This window comes from Chroicocephalus ridibundus, chromosome 9 (genome assembly GCF_963924245.1).
Source record: "Chroicocephalus ridibundus chromosome 9, bChrRid1.1, whole genome shotgun sequence".
Classification (NCBI taxonomy): Eukaryota; Metazoa; Chordata; class Aves; order Charadriiformes; family Laridae; genus Chroicocephalus; species Chroicocephalus ridibundus.
Genome location: NC_086292.1, coordinates 6,421,362 through 6,445,147, shown reverse-complemented (window position 1 = coordinate 6,445,147; position 23,786 = coordinate 6,421,362). Strand labels below are relative to the sequence as shown.

Sequence of the window (23,786 nt, the reverse complement as noted above, 5' to 3'; positions counted from 1 at the left end):
CAGCTTCGCTGTCGTGTGGCTCCGCAAAACCTCCAAAGCCCAGCCAGCTCCGTCCAGCGCATCTCACAGCGCCCTTCCTCTGGGATCCCCGCGCTGCCACGCTGAATCTGTCCTTCTCTTCACTGCCTACTCCTTGCTGCGTTTTAATCTCTCTTCCTCCTCCCCTCTTCTCCGCAGCTGTTTTCCTCTGTGTGCCGTTTTATTGCGATATAAACCTCAGCAATTCCAAGTTGCGGGCTAAACTTCCCTGCCCCGCCGGCGGACCCGGGATTCGGCCAGGCCTTGCAGCGAGGAGGTGGGTTGGCGGGAGCTGGGGCGCAGCGCACCCCTTGGGGTGCTGGCCACCTCCTTCCAGAGGCACCGGCGCCTTGGGGAGCTCCCCCTTTGCAACAGGTAGACGTTGGGAGCAGCCAGCCTTGCTCTGCTCGTCCTCCTGCGCAGAAGGGATGGCGGGGGGCTGCCGAGGGGCTGCGAGGCCGGGGTTTGGCGGAGGGCGCCGGGGCGCGTCTCTTGGGGTGGTGGCCCCAACCCGGGGCAGGGAGGGCGGCAGCGCTCGGTTCCTCGCCGCCCGCGCTGCGGGGAGGGCAGCAGCTCCGCACAAGGCGGGTGGGTAAACCCTCCTCTGGGGCGCGGGGAGGAGGAGGAGGAAGGCGGGGGGATGCTCCCTCCCTCCCTCTCTCCCTCCCTCCCTCTCTCTGTCTCTCTCTCTCTCCCTCGCCGCGGCCGGAGGAGCGCGCAGGCGGCGGCTGGCAGCCCCGGCGGGCTCGGGGGCGCGCAGCCCGGCGGAGCGGTGCGGGCTCCGGCCGCCCCCCCCCACACCGCGGCTGGGGCAGCGGGCGCGGCGGTGAGTGTGTGCGGGGCGCGGCGGCGGTTCGTGTTCCTGCTTCCCCCCCTCCCAACCCCGGGGCTCCTCTCTTCGCTCCGCGCCCCCCTCCCGGCGGCTGCACCGAGAGGGGAATAACCACCCCGGTGCGGGGGTGGGGGTCAGTGCGGGCCCCCCCCTGTCGGGGATGGGGCTCCCGGGTGCTGCGCCGCCCCCCCGGCTATTGTCTACAGGCCGGGGAACAACAGGGGGAGCAGCCGCCCCGCGGGGGAAGGGGGGGCTCTGCCCGGCTCGCATCCCTGGGTGGGGGGGTCGGGAGGGCGGCCGCGGGGTTGGAGCATCTCCGTTCCCGTAGCTGCTCCGGAGCAACACGCTCCGAAGCAGAGCGGCTGCCCGAGCCGTGCCGGGATCCCTCCTCCCCCCCGAGCTGGGGACCCCCCGAGCTCCAGCCCACCCGGCTGGAGAGCGGGGAGAGGTTGTAATCGGCTGCGATGGAAAATGTCTGGACGAGGACAATAGTGAGCCCCGTTCCCAGATTCGGACGGTAAATGCAGGGGAAGGGCTGGGCGGGGAGGACGGTGTAGTAAAGCAAAGTCAAATTTCCCCCTGAATCCTGCAGCCAGGCCTAATGGGCACTGATGCTGTGTCGGGGTGGGGAGGGAAAGGAGTTTTGGGGGCTGCAGTCTCTAAGGCTGGCATGGGAGGAAAGGGAAAAGAGCTCCAGATCTTTCCTCCTCCCCCCCAGAGTTACTAGGACTGAGATATGGATCATTAAAAAGGAGTAGCGTAATGCAATTAAGCGTTAGAGACAGTCCCCACTGCAACACTTATCCATTGTTCCTCGCTCTACCTTCTGCCAGAACGATTCTCATCTGGACAAGAGAAGTATAATTGAACAAATAGTTCATTTCCCTGGCCAATTGTATCCGTAGTCTCTCCCCTGAATCTGCTGCTGGCTGGCTGCAAACGCAGCAGCATCCTCAGACCAAAACGGGGAACCGGGACCCTCTGGTGAGACTCCTGCTGTCATGGGCTAGTTGGCAAGAGCAGCTCTGAGTGGCTGCTCACCTGAGTTGTTCTGATGGCAGCAGCAGGGCGGGCTTGCTCCCTCACCTCTTGGTCCTCTGAGCTTCCATGCGGGGGGGATGTGAAGAAGAAAAATAACAGGTGGTGAGGCAGGTCCAGCCTCCAACTAGAAGACGCTACGTGTGGTTCAGGCAAGTCCTCTCCTTTCTGTAGTCTGTCTCTTAACTTTCCCCTGGCGGAGAAAGGATTTCGAGCTGTTCTGAGGTGATGCTGTTCTGGTGGACTTTGCCAGCCTGCCCTTCAGCCCGTGCCCATGGTGGCTGGGTGCCCTGCAGCGCTCGCACACATGCACAGAGGCAGGAGGGCGCGAGCCTGACACTCCTGCTCTTTTCCGAGAGCGCTCTGAGCAGCTGGAAGGGTTGCGGCTGCACCTGGGCCCCACGGCACATGCTTGGCTGGGGGCTGCGTCCTTTCCCCTGGAATCTCCTCCTGGTTCGCAGCAGAGCTCGGCGCGTGGGTACGCACGGATGCATTCTCTGCGCCGCTGTAAGACACGCTCAGCACTGGGAGGCTGCTGCTTTTCCTCATTTCTGGAGCTTTTTATCACCAGTCTGCATCATGCAGCTTTCCTCCTCCTGTTCTTTCTCCTTTCCTCTTTCTTCTTTGTCTGTATAGACTGCCGCCTGTCCCACTTCACTCTCAGCTTCTCCTTCGTCTTTTCCTGCTTAATCCGTTCTTTCACCTTAGTTTCTTTTTCTCCAAGTAGACCTTGTCCTCTTCAGCCTGCTCCTCTCAACGCTGGAGAAGCAGCCCAGCCCCTCATCTCAGTAGGAGTATTCCTGCCAACTGTTTGCAAAAAGTAGCACAATACGCAGGCTGAACACTGACATAATTACATACCGAGGCAGAGAGTGTAGTAAATAATCTTGCCTTTCAAGCTTTTGCCCAGTGGCGAGTCCTTTGCTATCTCCTTTGCCCGTGGGCTAAATGTATTATATTTGCTTGCATTTACTTATATTCTGGGAACACTAAGTCAGTGCAGTCAGCGCACGGATATGTGGTATCAAAGTGGATGTATGTTGATGTCCTGCACCATATACACTTATCGTGCCTGTATGTGGCAAGTGTCTGAATATGCATCATGCGGCTCTGCGTCTGGGTTCAGGCTTTGGCAGTCGTGCTTGGCCAGTGCGAGGGCTGTCAGGGAAGGAACCGTCGCTGAGGTGTGGATATTGTTCCATCGGCGCGGGAAAGATGGCTGTGGGGTGAAGGTCAAGAACGCCAGCAAAAAGCGCAGGGCTTGGCTAGGCGCATTCGCATTGGTTAGGGTGCTAGCTAGTTTTCCAAGAATTTGTGTGTACGTATGATTGCAGACTGTGCATATTGTCAGCACAGTTGTATTTCCAGTTGTGCTTGTGAGCCTGAGTCTGTCTGCAGTTGCTTTGGTTGTGAGTCAGTCCGTCTGCAGTTGCAGTAGCTGTGAATCAGTGTCTGCCTGTAATTATGTGGGTGAATCAGTGTTGGCTTGTTACACTTTTGAGTGCAAACGGTTTCCTGTAGCGGTTGTGGGTGTGAATCACTCTACAGTCCCTCTGGATGTGTTTTTGAGTAGCGAGATGCAATACTGGGATTAATTTTGTTTTGATGAGGAAAAACTGTCAATCGGCTTCTCGTTTTGAAAAATTAAAGCTGCTGAGGGTTGGGCACCGAGTTCGTTCCTCCGTTACCAGCTTTCTACAGAAGAGATCCACTTTAAGACTTGCTCCCAAGATTTCCGTGTTGATCTGAACCTTTAATTTCTTTGCTTTGTGCCGCTGGTTCCCGAGTATCCTGTTCTGTTGGCATCTCTTGCAGAGCTGCAGACAACGCGTTTGGTAACCATCGCCTGTGCCTCGCACCTTATGTGTGTGGCAGATTCACGGGAAGGTTGTTTATGGCTTGTGTAGTGTGTGTGTGTGTGCGTACGAGCCAATGTGTGCCTCTCAGGTAGGTAAGCACAAACATTTTCATGCTCGTGAGTCGAAGACCGTGTGGTTCCTCTGCCATGTGCCTCTCGCTTTGAGCCGGTGCTGTTTCTCGAAGTGGATGGTAAACAGCAAGTTTGGTTCAGGTAGGTGGAAGTACTGCTGCCTGTTTCTTCTCTGATTCCTATGAAACGCTGTAGCAGCTTCTGGCCTTCAGCAGCGTTTCTATGGCACAAAGAAGCGCTAAACTGTGAGGGGAGTTGGAGAAATCGGGGCTATCTCAGATGATGGAATCCAGGCTGGCAAACCAAGCCTTCCCCTGCGCTGGCTGGCGCAGGTCGGGCGCGATGCTGGCGGGGCCGGGCTGCCTCCAGAGTATGCGCTGGCTTGGGTGTCTCTGCCGGCGTTGTGCGACGTATGCGTGCATCCCAGTTAGCTCACTTCAGAACAAAGGGATGCAAACAACCAGTCGGACAGGGGTCTTGTGAAACACCACGGTGTCTTTTTCCATCATTTCCAGGCTTCCAGAGGAACCATGTCTGGTCATTGCTGCCCCTACGCTCCAATAAAAAGATAGTTTTATTCCAGGGGACCCTCCTTTTTAGCTGAAGTGATTGAGAACTGAAGCAAAACCTCCCCAGCGGGGATGCCGGGCAGCATGTGCATCGCCTGCGTGTATCGCTGCTGCACTGAGCGCTTGCTGGCTGCCCATCTCTGTGGAGAGCGCGCGGAGCTTTACCCAAAGGAGCGCTAGAAGAGGCATAGCAGCAATCACCACCAGGCTGGTGTGCTCACAGAGGATCAGGGACAGTTGGGCAGAGCACAGCCCATGCACTTTGGACAGTTTTGGAATCCTTGAGAGGTGACGCAGGACCTCCCCCGATGCCTGGGACCTGTTTTGCAGAGACTCCAGTGCAATGAGGAAGGGCTTTAAGGAGCTTCTTGTGCTCTGCAAGTGCACTTGACTTTGGGGGTAAATATGCAGGTGTTGTGAGGTCACCTATGGTGCTGTGCAGGTGGGTGGACGTGCTTGGCACCCACCAGATCTAGATGACCCTCTTCTCCCTGCATGGAACTGCTCGTATCTGGGCTTTTGGACAGAGGCTGCCTCTACTCCCCAGTCTGTTTTCCAGCTGGCTTCCCAGCGTCGGCTCCTCGTTGCACGCCCCTCCCTGAGCTACCTGACTTGGCAAAGATGTGGAGCGGCTCCAGGTCCCAGGGGTTGTGGGCTGAGTGGGAGCTGTAAGTGCTCAGTGCTCCTTCAGCTGATGCCACTGGTGTAGGTGCGTGGCGCGTGGGCGCGCTGACCCAAGGACGCTGCAGGGACACAGCATTTCTGGGTGCAGCGATGGGGCAAATAAGTCCTTTGGGCTGCCTCGTGAATGCCGCCTGCACGGTGGGACTATTGCTAAGTGAATCAGATTGTTCTCTTGGCTGTGTGTGTTCCAAGAAGGCAGTAATTTGGGAGAGATACTGATTGACTCTCCCAAATGTACCCAGGTGGGTTTATGGGCCTCTTCTGTCTTCATACCCTTTCTGATGCTTGCAGTCTCCCCCTCTCTGGGCTGTTCTCCCAGATTTTTTTTGCAAGCTTTACCTTTCAGTCTCCACCTCCGGAGCTCTATCTGTCTTTCCCTTGTCAGCAGTAAGCCTGTGCTAATCACTCTTTCCTAGGAAGGCATTTCAGAATATTTAATGGTTTCTAGAATAAGGATTTCTGAAAAGATCAGGCTTAGTATGCCGAGCCAAGAGACACCCAATGTTAACGTAGTTACTAGGGTACCTTGCTGATCTGGAAGGTACCAGCACTTTTTTTGGTTTCCCAAACCCACCTCGGTAGGAGCAGGGGCTGGAGCACGTACTGTCTTGGGGCGAAGGAAGCTTTTCCAATTCCTCATTCCAAAACTGCGCATCCAACAGGAAGGCTGTATTTCTCAGGAGTGCTGTTATGCTGTGATACTCTGGAGGTTGGACAGACTGCGTGTGTTGGAGAGGAGTGGGTATATTTATGATGCCTTTAGGTATGTGGTTATAAAGAGACCTGCCAAAATCCAGAGTGCACGGAATTGTAAACTTCAAGTATTGCTGGATTCCAGCTGCAAAGTGTTAGCAGGGCTCCTTAGAAAATCTGCATTTGATTCAGCTGTGGAGGTTACCAGCAACTGCAGAATTAGTGATGAATGCATTTGCTAACTGTGCCATTAAGAAATGAGCAATGGACAGATGGAGGAAGGAAGTGCAGAGCCGCTTTGAACGCGCACTGTCCCTATAGGCTCCATCTTGCATAGGCAGAGATGAGAACCAGAAGCTATGGGGTGACATTCTTTAACTTATGTGAAGGAATGGTCAGTCTAAGGAGTTGTACCACTCTTTTCTGAGCTGAGAAATCTTTGCATTCTGCATTTTTCTTCAAAGATATTATGCAGTTTCCTTTCAGCGAGACCTAGTACGAGATCTTGTATTTTTTTTCTTCTTTAAGACTGTTACCATCCAATTAACATTCCTAAACCCTCACTTGGTTACATGCGGTTAAATGCATGTTGCCTGCATCCTCCCTCCCCTTCCCAGAGGACATGGCATCCCTGCAGGTATTCAGAACAAGACATTGACTGTTTCAGAGCCTTCCTGGGTGGGAAGTGACAGCTGAATAGCGTTTTGGTTAAGCGTCTTCTGCAAAGACAGCACCGGTTCAGGCTGGGGGAGCCCCGGTGTTACTTGTCCCTGAGGCACACTCGTGGGTGTTCCCATTCCTTTTGCCTTTGCTCGAGGCGGTGCCGTGCACCGAGGGACCCCCCTCCCACCCGCTCTGCCGCCAGCACGATATCTGTGGGGCAGGCGGTCCTCTCCGTGCGTGAGCTCTTTTGTGCTAAAACCTGAGGAGCTCAGTTACCGGGCTGTTGAAACCAGGACTGGTGTTTACAAACCTGCCAGGCCAGAAACCTTGTTAGCTGAGAGGCTACGTGGCTGGCCAGTAGTTGTTGGGCTTATAAAGGACTTGCACCGGCTGAGATTTTGTGTGCCCCTGTGGTCGGGGCTGGGCCTGGACTAGCCAAGCGTCCCAGGAAAGGGGAGAGGTGATGCTAGAAGCTGTTGTGCTGTGGTGACCACACTAGGCTCTGGCTATGGGGAGCTTGGGAAGATCCCTTAAACTGTATGACGGGTGAAACCTCCTTCTCTGCAGAAGCCTCTTTGCATCCTCCAGAGACGTGTTTCCTGCCCGGCAATAGTGCTGGAAGGGGGTTGTTCCTTCCCCTGCTCCTCTAGCACTGCCTGGCCAGCCCTGCCTCAATGTCTCAAAGCTACTAGGGTTCATCACCAGCAGTTAAAGCCCCTGCGTTAATCAGGAATGTCAACCACAATCCTCAGAACCGGGTCTGCTCCTCAATCCATCCCTAAGTGTAAAGGAGCCAAAGAACAAGGAAAATGCAGCGCAGCCTCTTCTGTCCAGCTCCCCAGGAAAAACTCGATACAAGAACCAAAGGAAAGAGGTAATAACAGTGCCAAGCTATTTTCCATGCTGTGTTGTCCTTCCTGAGTCCGTAAGTGCAGCCACCTCAAACCCGTCATCCATGTACTCTCTCACACCATTTTGGGGCATTCTCTGTGCCACAAAACTGAGCTTTGGCCAGCAAAGTAATCGCTTGGGCAAGTATTGAAAACTGTTTGTTCTCCCAGTATAGGTATATAGAACTGTTTCTGATGCTTAAAACGAGATTCAAGCATGTATTTAACTTTATTCCAGCAGCCCCGTTATCCTTGGCTAGCACCTTCCTCAACAGAACTATCCAAAGTAGAAAATTAACTCTTAATCTTCATATAATATTGAAGGAAAACTGTATGAACAAGGTTTAGTGGAAATACGGTTGTTTTCAGCTTCTTGGTGCAGACAGGAATGTCTTATACACACCTGTATGGAAGGTTTGTAAGTGGCTTCTGGCTTTTGTCACTGTTCCTGACCCTATCTCTTTCTGAATTACCTTGCTGCCTCATTTTCTGGTCCTGTTTTCTTTAGCTGCTCCATTCCACCTTTTGGCGTGTGATCTCCCCAGCCCGTGGTGTCCCCAAATCTAACATAGATGGTCAAAAATGTTCTAGAGGAGACAGAACGGTTCTTGCAGGGCCAGGAGGCACCTGCTGCAAAACCAAAGGGTCCTAGTCTGTGTGGATATCCCTGGTCAAAAACCGCTAGCTGTGCAAATTCTGCCAAAACAAACCATTTATTGAAATTGGCAGTTGAATGGGAAAGTGTTGACTTGAATGAAATTTGTCAATGGTGGTGTGAGGAGGGGAGAGGGAAGGCAGAAATGTGTTGTTTTGGGGTTTTTTTTTTTTTCTTGCTTTTGGCTAATGTTTGAAATTGCCTTAGGAAAAAAAATAAAATTAAATCCTATTGTATAATATGCAAGTTTAAGTGAAATGAAAGGGAAAAGTTGAAAGGAAATCTGTTGAGGAGTTGCTAATTGAAGGAGTTTTGAATTTGCCTTGTAAGAAACATCAACATTTTAGCTGTCCTTGCTGTGATTTGGAACGAGTCTCCCCTAACTGTTGGAATTTCCCACAGAACAGATGTTCAGCCTCTTAATTTGTGCTTCATCAGCTTGAATTTCCAAGACTGCGTGTCCCTTCTGAGCAGGAGCCAGAGGAGCCATCCCGAATCCGGGCTTGTCTCACCGGAGGTGTTGGTGTGCCCATGCCAGAAGGCTCCTGCAGCCTCCGTTAAGCGTGTTGGTGTGAAGGCTGCATTTCCCTAGGTAGCATCCTGCTTAAATAAGGCCTGAGCACACCCACAAACGCTCACACGCACAGAATCAGTCCATGCACTGATATTTGCAAGGATGTTAAGTGCGCGATGGGGAGGAAGACAAAGGTAATTCGTATTTGAAGTGTGCTCTATGCAAGGCAATGCGAGGACCCAACGCTTATATTTTTTTTCTTTTTTTCCTGTGCCTACCATTAACGAATATCTTGCCAGAACAAAAGCTCAGGTGGGTGGATAAGGACTTGTAGTGTCTGGCTTTTACCTTCTGCCTGCGTGGCAGCTCATGTCCTCCTGGAGCTGTACTGAGCTAAAAAGCAAGGATCAGGCACAGCACCTAGGAAGACTGTAGGGCCAAAGTGTTGTAGAGCGACCAGGGGTAGCTAAATGCGGAATGGGGGTGTAATACACGACCCAGCCTGGCCTTGTGCCCCTTCTCCTCTTCCAGTCATCCGTGGCAGGGGTAGCCAGATACACGTCGCTGCACATACACGATACACATCATCTCCAGGTGTTTCCATCCTGCTCTCTCTGCATGGGATTTCTGCTGGGCGTTCCTGTCTCTCATGCCCACGTGCAGAAACCCCTGCTCCTTGGTGGCACTTGCATAGTTCGTGTGCCCCCTTCATCCTGGGGCACCCCCTAGTCACTGAGAAATGCCATTCAGGTGGTGGGGTTTGGCTTTCAACCCAGCATCTCCTTCGGTGCTGGAAGGAGCCGCCTGAGGCTCTGCAGTGTTGGTGCCTGTTGAGTGGGGAAATCCAGAGGTCCCATCTGGCTGGCGACAACATCTTGTCCTGGTTTCTGCAGGCTGTGCTTGATGCAAACCTTCATTTATGGCTTTGTGGGCTCACACTGGCCGGTTGTGCATGGTGGCCGCGGTTCTGAGCCTCTGCTGGGCTGAATCCCGTGTGTGCCAGGCATGAGGTGTCATGTCGGGGGAGACGTCACGACAAGCTGTATTTATACAGGCTGTTGCTTGGCAGTGCTGTTCCAAGGTGCATCAACATAATGAGATACATAAAAGGGGAAGGCAGTTAAATGTGCAATAACATCACAATAAAAGTAAAACTGAGCATTAATGAAAAATCTGAGCACACTAAGTGCAGTACAGTCGAACACTCCCACTACCTTGGGCCTCAGTGCTCAAACTTAATAATAATTTCTGGCAGTGTCATTACCTGAATTAAATGAGGGCCTAACTGTCCAGAAAAAGATGTTCGGAAAAAATGGATCTTGAGACCTTGTGAGTGGTTCTGCTGTGTGGGTGTCCCCCAGGCAGCACAGGGGGAGGTGGGAGCTGCTGCGGGGGGAGGGCGATGACTGACACTTGCGGGGTGAGGAGGAGGAGGAGGAAGCGATGGGTGGAAGAAGAACCAGTGCGGTCATTTTGGAAGTGGAGCTATGCGCTCGCTGAAAGGTTCTGAAGCACCTGGGGAGCTGCTGGGATGTGCTGTGAACGTGGGGTGAGGGTTTGTATGTGTATGTACGTGTTTGGCTCTGACCCCATGCTGTGACTTCCCCAGGACCAGGAGGGCTGCAGGGGATGCTGCTGCCTTTGGTCCCTTTGGGGGTGTCTCTGGAGCTTCTAATACAGGACCCCAGAAGTACTCACTGCTGGCTAACATGGATGAACTGCTGGGAAAAACGGGACTAAGCGGATCGCTTTCCTCCTAGTAAATAAAATCTCTTTTCTCTTCTCTCCTTCCCCTCTGTGCCCCCCCCCCGGCAGGTGTTGGAGGCTTGCTTGCCGGTGGCCACGTGCTGACGCCATGGCGCTGAGGCTCCCGGGAACAGGGTCACTCTCTCTCGTTAACCTCGGAGTCCTAGTCCTGGTTTTGGCTCTCCCTGCTGATGCTGGGTAAGGTGGTGGGCACTGAGGCTGTTGGCCAAGGCTGCAGTCCTCTTGCTGTGCTTAAATGTCCCGGGACCAGTACTCGTGCGAAGTAGTCCAGGGCAAAGCACTAAAAAGTGTCTCTGCCGTGTTTGACCCTCCCCTCGTCCCTGTCCCCATGCCTTTCACCCGGGGACTGTTCAGTCCCTCGTGGCTGAGCTGACTGATTACATTAGCATTATTCGAGGTGCTCTCACTAAGGACAGTTGTCAGCATCTTTTTGCAACAAAACCAATTTTCAGTTTTGGCCTCTGCACAATTCACTCTGGGCAAGGACTTGACTTGGATGAATTTTAACCTGGAAGAGAGACTACCCTTCTTTCTCCCCCTTTAATTTTTTTAATACTCTTTTAAAGAAAAGAAAATTAAACTGCTTCAGCTTTTGGCTGTTTATGGTATAGCGACCCACGAGCGGCGTACCCTGGTCTGCTGTAGGACTAGGGGGGCTCTGGCCAGCCCTGGGCTTGCTGTCCCCCTTCTGCCTGGGTCGGCGTCCCTGGGCGTCCAGGCTCCGGCTGTCCTGGCACAGAGCATGCTGCCACCAGCCTTGACTTCCCGGCCTCTGGGAGCTGTCGGGAGAAGACGAAAGCCTGTTAGTCCGTGACAGGCTCTGCGTCCCTCCTCTGCATCCCGCTGGAGCCTCTGCTGAGGCTTGGTGAGCTCGGAGAGCCCTTCGAGGAAGGGAGGCAGAGACCCCCCCAGCACAGCCTGCCAGCTGCGGGGAGGGAGAACCTCTGCGCGGAGGGAGAGAAATGCAAATAATACATGACTTCTATAAAAAATTTAGGAAAGCCTTTAGAGTGCCAGGTACGGACACTGAAGTGCTGTCTGCTGAGTTACGAGTCCAGCCACGATGAAGGATTTTCATGCATGAAAAAACTGTCAGTGCTGCTGCTCCTCCTTCACCCACGCACCCCCCCTGCCCCCCGCCGTTTGCCCACCTGCACGCTCCGACCCCGTCCTGCCTGCCCCGCTTTGCCTGCTTGGATCTCTCTTTGCATAAGCAAATGCATCCCGAGGGTGCCTTGACAGGTAGATGCTGACCCTCGGATTGATGTAGAGCGGCCGATCCATCGGCACAAGTTTCCTAAATTACGTACAAGGAGACCCTTGTTGGGAGGTTAGCACGCTGACGTGGCAGCCAGCTCTCCGGAGAGCATGTGCACAGGGACGGGCGGCGAGGTAATGACTTTTCCTCAAGCCTATCCTAATTAAATTTGCTGCAAACCTCTGTCCTCCCTGCCTGCAGGCTTTTAATTATTTTAAAACCATGATCCCCAATACCTCTTTGCAGTTCCTCAGAGCTCTTCACCGGGGCTTTGAGCGAGATAAATGAGACTTGTTTTTTTTTTTTTTTTTTTTTTTTTACGCTTGGCTAAAGGGCAGCTTTAGCTCTATGTTAAGGTTAGGTGAGCCAGCCTGGACCTCGGCTGGACGGGGGAATTAGCCCAAATCGGGTGCCAGGCGGAGGTGCTGCTGGCTCTCCCCTGCCCGCGCCGCTCTTTCTCCGGCGCCTCCCGAGTGAATCCCATGCTGCTCGCATCGAAGTCGAAACCTCAAATGTCAGGCTAAGTAAAACGGCTTTGAAATTTGTAAATTCTTTTCTTCCCCGCGCACCCCCCCCATCACCGCTGAGCCTCCGCCAGGAGTTCCTTCACAAAAATCTGTCCTCTCACTCTTTATATTACGGGTAATTTTTAAAGATAGCTTATAAAACATTAATGAATGAGCTTTCATGAGCATGCTAGCTATTCATAAGTTATAGATGGTTATATACCCATCAGCAGACACTGGTACAGATTGCTTTTAACCGTGACATCTATTGAAAGCTGGTGCAATTGAAACCTCACTAATTACAGTAGGCATTTGTTAAATTCCTCAAAATTCTGCTTACCTGCAGGGAGTTCAGATATTTCAAATTTTTCAAGTCCAGATGAAAAGCCAAAGCCGGTGTTTTGATTCGAACGGGAAGTCTTGAAAGCTGTGATGCAGTTTGCAATATCAGCTGTGTTTTGATGTTTCGGATCTGACAGGTTGCATCAGGGCTGGGACGGGTGTTTTCTCGGCCGTGCCTCATCGCCCATGCCCCACGGGAACTGCAGTTTAAGCACTTTATTACCCTCATCGGGCTCTTGTAGGCTGAGCTTCCTGGCTTGACCACTTCTCTCATGATAGCAGGTACTGGTTTGCTAAAAACCAGAGGCCAAGCGACCTTGTGAGAGGTGGGATCCGACGATCGCTGGAGAAGCGAACCTCAAACACTTGAAATGCAATTTCCCAGAGTGTTTGGTCATTGGTGCCGATGCAAATTAATGTCAAAATTGCCCAAAATGGAATATTTCAATTAGCTGCAGCATGCCGAATAGTATTGATTCAGCCTGACTCTAAAAATACCCGTACCCTGCTCTCAATTTTTTCTCTTTTGCTGGAGAATGCTTTTTGCTCTTTTATCTTACGGAAGCTGGGTTTTCTGTTGGGATAACATTTTGATACAAAACGCCAAGCCAGCTCCGCTACTTGTCACCCTACTGACCCTTCACAGAGTATTTACAAATGGACCAGCAGTGTCAGGGGAAACTAGTCTAACCAGATGGGATGCAGCAGGATTAAGCTTTGAACTCCTTAAATGATGCTGCTCTTTCTGGGTTGGTTTTTTGGTTGTTTTTTTTTTTTTTTTTTTTACCCAATTACTTCTTGATGCGTGCTTAAACCAGTGGCTGCACACATCAACTGGAGCAAGAGAAAATGAGGCTGGGGAAGAGAAGGAAATGGGCAGAAGTCTTAGAAAGCAGCAATTGAAGGGCTTCTGTTCCACTAGCTGTGGGACCCTACTTTGGAGTGGGACATCTACTTCATAAATGCCCTCCCTGGTAACTGCACCCAGGTCGTGCACCACCAGCGTCTCTCTAGTTTGCTGCATTCGTGGTCTCTACCTGGGCACTGCTCCCCAGTCACTTCTCTCTCTGGTTAGTGGCACGGCACTGATTTGCCTGTCGGGGCTGCCCCGCTCCCGAGGGGCTCCTTGTGCTACTGCTGAGGATCCCTCTTCTCCAGCAGCCTTTTCTCCCCCTGCCTGGGATGCCTCAGCCATCCTGCTGCCTGGCTGTGCCTCTGCATCTCTTTTTTTTTTTTTTTTTTTTTTTTTTTGGCCTCATTGGTGTCTCTTATTTCCTCTCCCATTTTCCTTGCAATCTCTGCATCTCAATAGATTTTTCTTTTGGTCTTCTGTTACTTAATCTTCTGCCTTTCCATCCGTTTTGGTCCTAATGGCTGTTTCTGCTGGGGAAAGCTGCGCTTGGAGCCACAGCACCGGTACTCTGTGGTGTCTGAAATCTCTTTTAGAGATAGCCAGTTTCAGAAGGACTCGCAGGCTCCCTTTCTGTTGACTGAAAGGGAGACACAAAATGCAAATGTATTATTTGAGCCCCTTGGGCTTGCAAAACTGCATTGAAGATTTTGTTTGGTGAGATGAACTTTGTTTGAGAAATTTACTACTTCTTTTATTCCACCTGGGGCAGAAAATGACCGGAGGAAATCATCTTATTTGGGGGCTTCCAGGCTTCTTGCGTTAAGCAGAGATAGGAATGTGAAAACTCATTTGGTTTTATAAACAGGGAAAGTTCAACAAACCGCAGAAATGGTTCGCGAAGAGTTTTAATGATGGACTCAGGCTTCAAGCCTGCTTTACTGAATTCGTACTTTTCTGCCTCCCTTCCCTCTTCCCAGAAGCAGAGGACTTGGAAATGGCTCGATATGGTAAATAACTGGCATCCTTTCGTCCATGCTGTCTATAAGGAGATACTGGAGCTTGAGTAACTGAGGTTCCCACAGCCTCTGTTCATCAAATGTCCTTTGTTAGGGGCAGGCGAGGGATGCTGGGCATGTTGGCTTCATGGAAAACAGGGCTCCTAAACTGCTACCCGTGGTGCCGCTGAGCGTGGGGAGGAGGGGGCAGTGGGGAAGCTTCAGCTTCCACAGTGAGGGCCGTGGTGGCAGAGGCCAGAGGGGAGCTGATTCGAGATGCCCTGTGGGGAGTCCTGCAAGCACATCGCCTTATCGACAGACGTGCCCCATCCTGCAGCTCTGGGCCCAGCGCAGCACAGGCTGGAGCGTGAGCCGACATCCCTTCATTTCTAATAACTGTTCAGAGCACATAAAGAGTAGGTCTCTCTTCTGATGATGTTTTTTTCCTCTTTTTTCCCTCCCGCATGCCAGGCTTTCTCAGAAGCACGTTTCAGACGTTGTGGATGACAGCAAAGATAACATCACCATTTTTACCCGCATCCTGGACAGGCTGTTGGATGGATACGATAACCGCCTGAGACCTGGACTTGGAGGTCAGTTGGGTGGAGAGATGGTGTTTTCCACAGCTGTGTAGCTTTGGAAATGAGAGGTTGCACAGATGGCTTGTTAGTGAGTCTGGAGCTGTCGGGAGGAGGGGCTGGTTCAGCCGCAGAGTCAGTCTGCTGCTGGTTTCCCCCTTTTTGCGTCTGTGCTATCTTGTTGTTTGATACCTGGTGAGATGAGAGGTGCAAGTCTCTGACTGCTGTGTTCTTCTATGACATTACATTGATAGGCCTGTAGATGGAGCAAACATGATTAAACTTATTTCTGCTACTTTTATAGGCGTTAGCATTTCAGAAATGATGATGCTACCAGTTCGCAGGACCTTCAGCTCCTGCTGGTGTTGCTTTTTAGTCAGTGGGCTTTGCAGAGCCTCTATTTTGACATCTTCTCAGTTATTTCCTATGTAGCTGTCACCTGGCAAGCTCTTCTCTGTGTCTGGGCCCTGGGCGGTCAGCCGGGCTCTGCTGGCTCCTGAGCTGCTTTTAATACCACCGCCACTGTAGCTACTGCTGCCGAGTTTCCCTCCAAGCACCTACAGGTATTTAGGGTGCTTTAGAAAGCAAAACCATGGTGGTCACCTTCCCTCCCAATGCTTATGGTGATGTAAGGAGGCAGAAGCAACGGGGAGATGTGTGGGGAAGACCGGCGCGCGCTTTCTTGGTGAGATGAGGGAGACATGGGCCTGTGTGGTTTCTTGGTGCGTTGTTGCCAAGGGGCATTGCTCTGGCAGAGAAGGTGACCCCTCTCAGGTGCTGGCAGCTGCATGCTATGGGGGCTACCAAGGTGATGTCCCTGCACTGCTCGGAGGCTCAGCTGCAAAGGTGTGCTGCTGGACCATGATTCCCACCCAAAGCTGGAGTCACCATGTGTTGCCCGGTTCCTTGAAGGTCCCACTGCCAAGGGAGGTTGGGGATGAGCTTTCCTGAGCTCTTGCATGCTGATGGGGGGCTCTGGTGATATAATGCTAGCCTGGAATTGCACCGTCTGTTCCTCAGAGTAGCTTCATTGTCTCTTCCACCTCTGTGCCATGGCCTTCTGCCCTGCACCTGTCCAGGAGGACTTTGATCTCAAGCAGAGCCTGTGCAAAATCTGGGGAAGAGGGGTTTCTCCACTGAGCATCATAGAATGGTTTGGGTTGGAAGGGACCTTAAAGACCATCCAGTTCCATCCCCCTGCCCTGGGCAGGGACACCTCCCGTTAGACCAGGTTGCTCAGAGCCCCATCCAGCCTGGTCTTGGCATCCTCACCTCTGATGGGCTGCCGTGCTGCAGGGCCCGGACAGGAAAGGGTTACTCTGTCTGCATAAGCCATCCATCAGCTTTATTGCTTTTGTTGCTTGTTTCTTTCCCCCAGAATTAACTGCGGTCCCACTAATAGCTTTGCTTCCTCAAGTCTCCCTGATGGCTGTATTGATTTAACTGAAACGAGTTCTGAAAGGGGACTGAGGGGGCATTTATGTTCACTGTAGGCTTGGTTGCAGACAACCCCGTGCAAAGTATTAACAAGAGGACTCCCAGGAGCCCCTTGCTGGGGAAGTTAAAACCTTTCTTGGAACATCTCTGCTCTGTTGCTTTAGATCCTTTAATAACGTGCTTAACATAATAAATTGCTTGTGCCTGAACCAGACATTGCATGTTTAAAGACTGCCTTCACCTCTGATTTCCCCTTGTGGAGCACTCTCACAGACCCAGATGGGAGGTTTTGACAAGGGCTACAGGTTTTGGGGGCTCTTGGCTGGCAATGAGCTGTGTGTGTGTATGGGGCAGCCTGTCGGACCTGTTTTCCCCAAGTCTGGGCTTTTATTCCTTGGAGGTCTGTCAGGGCCACTATCAGGGAGAGCGTTAGAGGGAAAGACCTTTCCCACCGCGGCTGGTGGGCAGAGAAGCAGAAACGGTCCTGCTGCAGACTCCAGGCTTGGGGGTTAGCCGAATAGCCTGGGGTGATAGTCATCGAGAGGTGGGCTCCTGCTGTCCAAGGCTATGTGAGACCTGTAAAAGGGATTGCTTTGCTTCAAATTAGCAGCTGTGCTGCCGGGTGATTCGGTGACTTACGAGGTACATTGCTTTTCCTGTGAGACAGCACTGGGCAGTCCCTCTAGACCCAGCTCTGGCTCTTCCCGTTTCCCTCAGGAATATCTTCCGCTTGCTGTTCTGAAGATGTCAGGTGAGAGCACCCATTAGCACCGTGCAGTCTTGCTTTGGCATCCGTGGAAAGGGCAGACTTGGAGGTATTGTGCCCACGCACAAGCTAATGGAAAGATGGATTCGCCTAAATTGTGGGTAACTGGCAAGCAGGACACGCAGGCTCCTTTCCTGGCTGTGGTTTCCCTGCTCTGTATCCCCCTGAAAACGCTGGGCTGGGATACGAAGGGCTGCGCGGGGTGCAGGGCTGCAGCACCTCGCGGGGCTGTGTGTGCCCGGGCGCCTGTGCCCCACGTTTGGCAGAGCCGTTTTCTTGTGCACCGGGAACCGAGCAATGTTTGTTTAGGCTTTGGGAAAAGAGACCGTGTAAGCAACAGAGTGTTGATGTGGCGACTTCTCCCCTCAAGATAGCCTCTTTGTATTTATTTTCTTATCCCCTCTGTTTTCACCATCTGCTGCCACCCACTCTAATAGCTCCCATGCCAGAGCTCCTCTTCCTACCAGGATGCTGCAGACACAGACTGAAGCAAACCAGTGCTGAGGCTGCTCGGGAGTGCCCGATGCAGAGCTGGGCTCCAGGAGAGGGTGGTCCTGTGCCTTGATGCTGCTCCGGCCCCCAGGAGGTGGCTCAGGACATCCTCTCCAGCGAGGAGTCCTTGCAGTCTTATTGGCAAGTAGAGGTTTGCGAGTGTACTGCAGGCTAGCTTAGAAGAGGAAAGGTGTAGGGGGGAAGGTGGCCATCAGCCCCCTCCTTCTGTATGAACGCCCCATAGCACCAGGGACATGCCCAGTGGTGTCACAGAGAAGTCTTCTTCGGCTGGTAGGAGGTTCCTCCCTGTCTCTGCCAGGTGAGCTGGGGCTGGCTTGCTCTTAGGGCCAGAGCTGAGTCTTGTTTGGCCCCATGACCACTGAAATACAACTCTAGGCTTGGGGAAGGGGTAGCTGCATGACTAGATCATGTTATAGGACTCAGAATGGGGGAGGAGAGGAAGGAACTGTCAGCAGATAACCCGTGTTTCCCCTGGGAAAACACAGGGCAGATTGGTTATTAAGTCAGAAGAGGAACAGAAATGGACCCCGAGGGGATGGAGACATCTGTTGTCACGGCCAACCTTGTAGGATAAGAAAAATCTCCCACTGAGAGAGTTTCTATGGCCAGCGCTGGCCTCCGCTCCTGGTCTGGAGCTGTGCAATCGCACAGATCCTCTGCCCAGCCCCGCGGGGGCCGCAGTGAGGGGCATTTATTTATAGCTCTCAAATTCTCTTTGCCGGGGCTCCCTGCAGCGCTGGGAGTCTGTGTACTGGGTGGTCGGAGAAAGCCTGCACTCCAGAAGACTTTTGGCCTTTTCCAGAGGATGCCAAGGAGGAAAAGATTTTGCCCCAAGGAAGAGAAGGAAAAGAGTAGGCAAACAGCCCTAAAAGATGGGCTGCAAAGTTTCTAGATAAGCCAGTTTCTATTAAAAAGTGATTTGTACCACGTTAAGCAGCTAGGCTAGGATCAATCCGTGTTATCCTTCCTGGATGCAGCATCACTCACAAGGCTCGCGGTATTTCCTTGAAGCTTTTACCACGTGTCTCCGGAGTCCCTAAATGGCTGACGTGGCCCCGCTGAGGGACCAGTGGCTGGCGTAGCATCCTGCCGGTCTGTGTCTGCATGACGTGCTTCTGGACAGCGGAGGGTTAGAAGCCTACTGAACATTTCAGAGCATGGGGTTTACTGGGACCAGCAGACACAGGCAGCTGGGTTAAAGCAATGCAGTTCCCTAGGCCGCACAGGGCTCCTTTGGTTTCTTCTTCCTCGGGGCCAGGGCATGGCACCCATTCCTCATCCTCAGGGTTGGCAGCGAGTGGGTCCCATCCAGGTGGAGGGGAAGCCCCAGTTTGTACCTTCACAACTGGGTATGTCCAGAGAGTGAGGGCAACCCAGGCTGGTGGCTGCCTCCTCTTCCTCATCCCCGCTGGGCTGCTCTTTGTGGCTTGGTGTCAGCATCTCCCTGCTCACGTTGGGCTCAGCGCAGGTGCCCTTGGGCTCGAGCAGGTTTTGGTGTTGTCAGGCTCTGCTGCTCGCAACAGGACTCAAATCAGGGATGCCCGACATGGGCCTACGGTGCCTTTTATCTGGCCTGACTATGTCAGCTCTGCCCTGCTAATGGTTTTGATCTGTAGCCACCTGTTAATATTTATCCTGCTGATGTATTCCCTTTATTCTTTTGTAAGCGAAGCGCAACTCGGTTGGAGTTTTGCCTGTCTCTTCTTTCTGCGGCGCAGTTTTTCTTCTTGCGTTTTTAATGATGGTGGGGTTTGGCAGGATGGCTTCTGAGCAAGCAAAAAACCACCTGTATCCCTGTCTCGCCACCTGCGTTTCATTGATTGAAATGCTGATGGCCAAGCGGTTTTGGACTTAGGTTCAGAGCATCTCCCTTTATGTTCATTAGCATCTCATTCCTGTGAGATACTTGGTGTGTTACACCTCACTGCATCTGTCATTTTGTCCTGACCTCCTGCAGGTAAGGGCTTGTCTTGTTATTATGTGAGCATTAAGGCAGAGGGGCTGAAATAGTCAGAATAATTAAATTATAGAACTACCTTCTCTCAAAAAGCACAGTGCTCTTCAAGCTGAAGCAGCGAGGGCTTATCTGCCAGGCAAGATCTGTGAAGAAATCTGTTTGGGGTGGGAGTAACCTCTAGTAGTAGTAGAAATCGTTAAACTGCCCAGATTGAAGTTTGGAGAATTTTTATTTCCTAAAATCTGCGTGAAATGTTGAAATTGTCCTTTTCTTTGGCGGATCGGTTGCGAAGCCCCGGGGAAGGGACCCTGGCGAGCTCTTTGGGTGGGTGTGAAGCCGCAGCAGCCCAGCTTTCGTGTGCCAGAAGCATCGGGCACTGCCCGCCGCTGCGGGGACACCGGAGGGGTGGTGGCAGCGGTGTGTCCATTGCAGAGCTGGTCCCCAGGTGTCCAGGGAGGCCGAGCTCGGTCTGGCCTTGAGCTCTTCTGCAGTTTTTTCACCTGTGTGTGATGAAGCTGCCAGCAGTTTGTCATAAACATTATCGAGATCTACTGTTTGTGCAAGAGAAACATTAGATGACAAACCCAGTGGCCCTTTGTGGTTTGTTATGATTTCCAGAGTTCCAGGACTGTGTTTAATCTGTTTTTCCGTCTTAACGTTCCACCTCTCCCAACTTCTTATCTCTTCTCTCTGATCTGACTTCGTGCCTTGTATTGATTACACCAGGGAGGAATTTGATCCTTTCTTAGGAAAAAAAAAAAATCCATGTCTTGTCTCAGATTTTTGGCTTTGTCTGAGATTCCTTGATGAGTTTTGATTTGAAGCTGAGGCGTTGCTTGAATAGTGCTTTCTTCTGTTTACCTTTCTGGGCAATGGGGACCCTGCTCTGTCTCGCCAAACTTCTGAAGTTAAGATCTATGAACAAATTAAAAAAAATAAAAAAAATGAAAAGGTTGACTTCCCCTTGGGTGCAGCTCTCCAAAGGCAGCTTTGTCGTGGATTTGCAGAGCCCCGATGCTCTCCTCTCTCATGCAGAAATCCCAGTTGTGCTGCTGTTTAAACCCCCGGCGTACATGGAAAGGGAGCTCCGTGTGAAAAGGCAGGCACACATCAGAAGGCAAGTGAGCAATCCGGGCTTGACAGCTATGCCTAAGGGTGAAAGTCTTCTCTTAAATAAGTTATGAATTTGCTTAGGGCAACAAGCCCATATCAAAGCTTCAGGGATATCACAAACACTCCGGAGGGGTCAGAAACCCGTTGTGAAAAGAGATTCGGAGCTTTTGAAATGGCACCTGGGCTTCAGGTCAGCACCGTGTCCTTTGGGGGTTCCTCGCAGCTGCCTGTCCCCCTGCGGTGCCGTGGGAGGGAGTGGGCCACCACGGCGGGTTCCTCCCCAGCCACCCTCTCCATGGGGCAGTCGTGTGGCCAAAGCCAGTCATCAGCGACAAGGCTGTCCTTGGGCTTTCCTGGGCTCTCCGGAGGGGCTGCAACCAAGCCCTCAGGCTGCCAGGGATGTGGAGGAGGTGGTGTTCCTCATGCTACTTTGGATGCCTTTTTTTAGATGGTGCCTTCATTTGCTGTGCGCGGTTCCAATGGGGACGGTGCCCCAAGCTGCTGAGCCCTCCGCGTAACCGTGCACGCGGGCAAGAAGTAAGATTTTTCCCAAAGGGCGAGAAATTCTTACCCCAGTAATTTGTACTGGAGCCCCATCTCGGAGCCTCAGCGCTGGGTGAGAGACCTGCAGTGCACCAGCGCGAATGTCAGATCCCTGCCCGAGGGGAAGCTGGTGGGTGCGCGCTGGAGACGGGATGACGCTATTTCTTTATAATGACTTTGGAAGGGAGGGGAGCTGATGTCGAAGCATGTTGAACATGCGTTAGATGGCTTTAAGAACATTAGTTGATGATGTTACGGGTGGCTATAAACTGCTTGCAAGGATGTCTTTATTGATCTGTTGGACTATGGCAGCTACTCGTTTATTAGAGGTTCCATTCATTTAGTCCCGTGTAAAGGATTTATAATGTGTCTTTGATATGGATTGTGAAATAAGATTTTTTTATTTATTTTTTTTTATTAGGTATTATAGAGCTTAAAAACAACTTTATTTGGTATATTCTGGGAAGCTGGTGGTGAAACAACCGGTCAAATATTGAGGAAACAGCAGTTATTTTATTTGCCGAGCTAGAGGATAAAATGTTTGCAGCAGTTCGTGTACCTATACAGAGGCACTGATTATGTCTGATGAGGCGAAGTCATTGATCGTGTTGGTGGTGAATTTCAGCCCGGTTCCATCTGGAAGAAATAATCAAATCACACCTACCCGGGCCCCCTGCGGTGGGGGGATTAATGCTGCTGATTCAGACCTGTTAGCTTATTAATGCCGGTTCATTTATTTAAAGGTTATTGTTTTGATTAAATAAAAGTATTAATATAAAAATAAAAGCGTTCGCGAGGCTCTGGAAGAGGCTTTGGGGAGTGAGCTGCTGCAAGACTATGAGGCTAAAACTGTGCGGGGTCCCTTAACCAAACACCGTTAAAAGTCAGAGTGAAATTCTCACCCTCTTGCAGTAAATAGCAAAACTCTCACAGAGTCTGGAGGGGCAGGAATTGCCTGTAATGATTTCTTCGTCTATGCGTACTAACCTGTAGCTTACTTAAAAAACAAAAAAAACCCAAACAAAACGAAAAAAAAAAAAACCAAACAAAAAAACCACACACAAAAAAAAACCCCAAAAACCCCAAAACCTTCCTCTGAAGGACATACAGCTAATGTTTATTTAAAAAAAAAAAAAAAAAAAAAAGTCTTTGTGGAGTGCTGGCAATTGTAAGCATAAAGTATAGCCTAGAGAGAGTTTTTAATCTGCAATTTGCATTGTGAGAAAAGGACAGCCCGTTCCCTTTACCTTCTGGAAGAACATAATTCAAACAAAAGTGAGGCGAACAACAGGCATGGAAAAAGCATATGATTTTTTTCTTCCCCCCCCCCCAACCCTGCTGGAAAATCATATTGATGACCAAGTTCAGACTGAATCAGTGGATGGAATGATTCATGAGCGGAGCGAAATAAATTGCGTCTGAAAATTCAAGACACTATTGCAACCTTGCGAAAGTCATTTCGGATGCTCGGATGCTTTTTTTTTCTTTTTGTTTTTTTGGAAGGACCATTTCTGATACAAGAAACTTTGTCAAGGAAAGGATCTTTTTCCTTTGAGCAGCCTGGTCTAGTGGGAGGTGTCCTTGCCCACGGCAGGGGGCTTGGAACTAGGTGATCTGTAAGGTCCCTTCCAACCCGAACCATTCTGTGATTCTATGATCTGATGACCGTAAAAAAACCACAAACCAAACTGAAAAAAAAACCCAAAACAAACCAAACCCAAAAACCAAACCAAACCAAACCCAAAAACCAAAACCCAAACAGACAAAACAAACCCGACAGCAGTTTACAAAGGGGAAGGGGGCAGAGGCTCTGCACAAAGCTTACTGCACCCATCTGAATTCTTGCCGAGGAAGCTGGTTCTATCCCTACAGGCCAGACCGGCTTTTTGCGGTCCTGCATTCCTCCTTACTCACCTGAAGGCCCGTCTCCCGGAGAGCTGTGAATGTCACTTCCGCCAGTTAAGGCCACTGTCCTGCAAAAAATGAAGGTGCAAACCCTTCTTTCCACAAGTTGCGTTTTCTGTGAAGGGTCTGTGCGCACGTGGGAATTGAATCGCAGGCTTTTGTGCTCGGAAGGTTAGAGCTCTTCCCTTCGGAGGGATGCACCTGGTCTCGCCTGAGAATTTGAAAAAGCCTTTTCCTAGAAAAAGCCCCTGTCTGCTTGTGTGAGGAAGGGTTAAAGAACAAAAGCATGAAATCTCCTTTCTTCTTTCCTGATCAATCTAGCCATCGTTGTGAGAGAAGCTTTCTGATAGCTTCTCTTTGTCATGTAACATTAATACCATTAAGTCCACTTTGGCAAGGAAAGCGTATAATTAATTTGCAAATCAGGAAAGTGGATGTGATTTTTATACAAAAGAGAAGGTCTTTAACTGCAGGAGGCATTGTGTGGCCATGGCTGTACTGCAGATGGGACCTCTCCTCTCCAGCCGGGCAGGGGTCCCTCCTGGAGCGTCGCCCTCCCCGTGTGCCCCCCTCTGCGCACACACCTGTGGGGGCTCCCAGTTTGCTGCCAGCCAGAAAAGGGACCGAATCTAACAAATAAGTGGGGAACTAAGCGGGGCTGGAGGTGGGGGGGGGGTGGTTAGGGGTATACAAGTGCCTCTGAATACCTGCGGAGCAAGTTGGTTGAGGCAGGTGAAAGAATCTATCCATTGTTCTTTTTTTCTTTT

General features: G+C 51.4%; 1 protein-coding gene across 2 annotated transcripts in view; it reads left to right on the top strand.

The window, feature by feature from the left end:
- The first annotated feature begins 229 nt into the window (after positions 1-229).
- The window catches only part of GABRA3 (gamma-aminobutyric acid type A receptor subunit alpha3), a 79,936-nt gene continuing 56,379 nt past the window's right edge, over positions 230-23,786 (top strand). The window contains exons 1-3 of one of the 2 annotated variants that reach the window (XM_063345884.1): positions 230-295; positions 10,302-10,430; positions 14,679-14,800. In XM_063345884.1, coding sequence (XP_063201954.1) covers positions 10,342-10,430; positions 14,679-14,800 — 211 coding nt within the window. In that variant the 5' untranslated portion in view covers positions 230-295; positions 10,302-10,341. Of the gene's footprint in view, positions 296-713; positions 845-10,301; positions 10,431-14,678; positions 14,801-23,786 lie in introns of those variants that run through there. The other variant, XM_063345883.1, reaches the window with a different exon arrangement.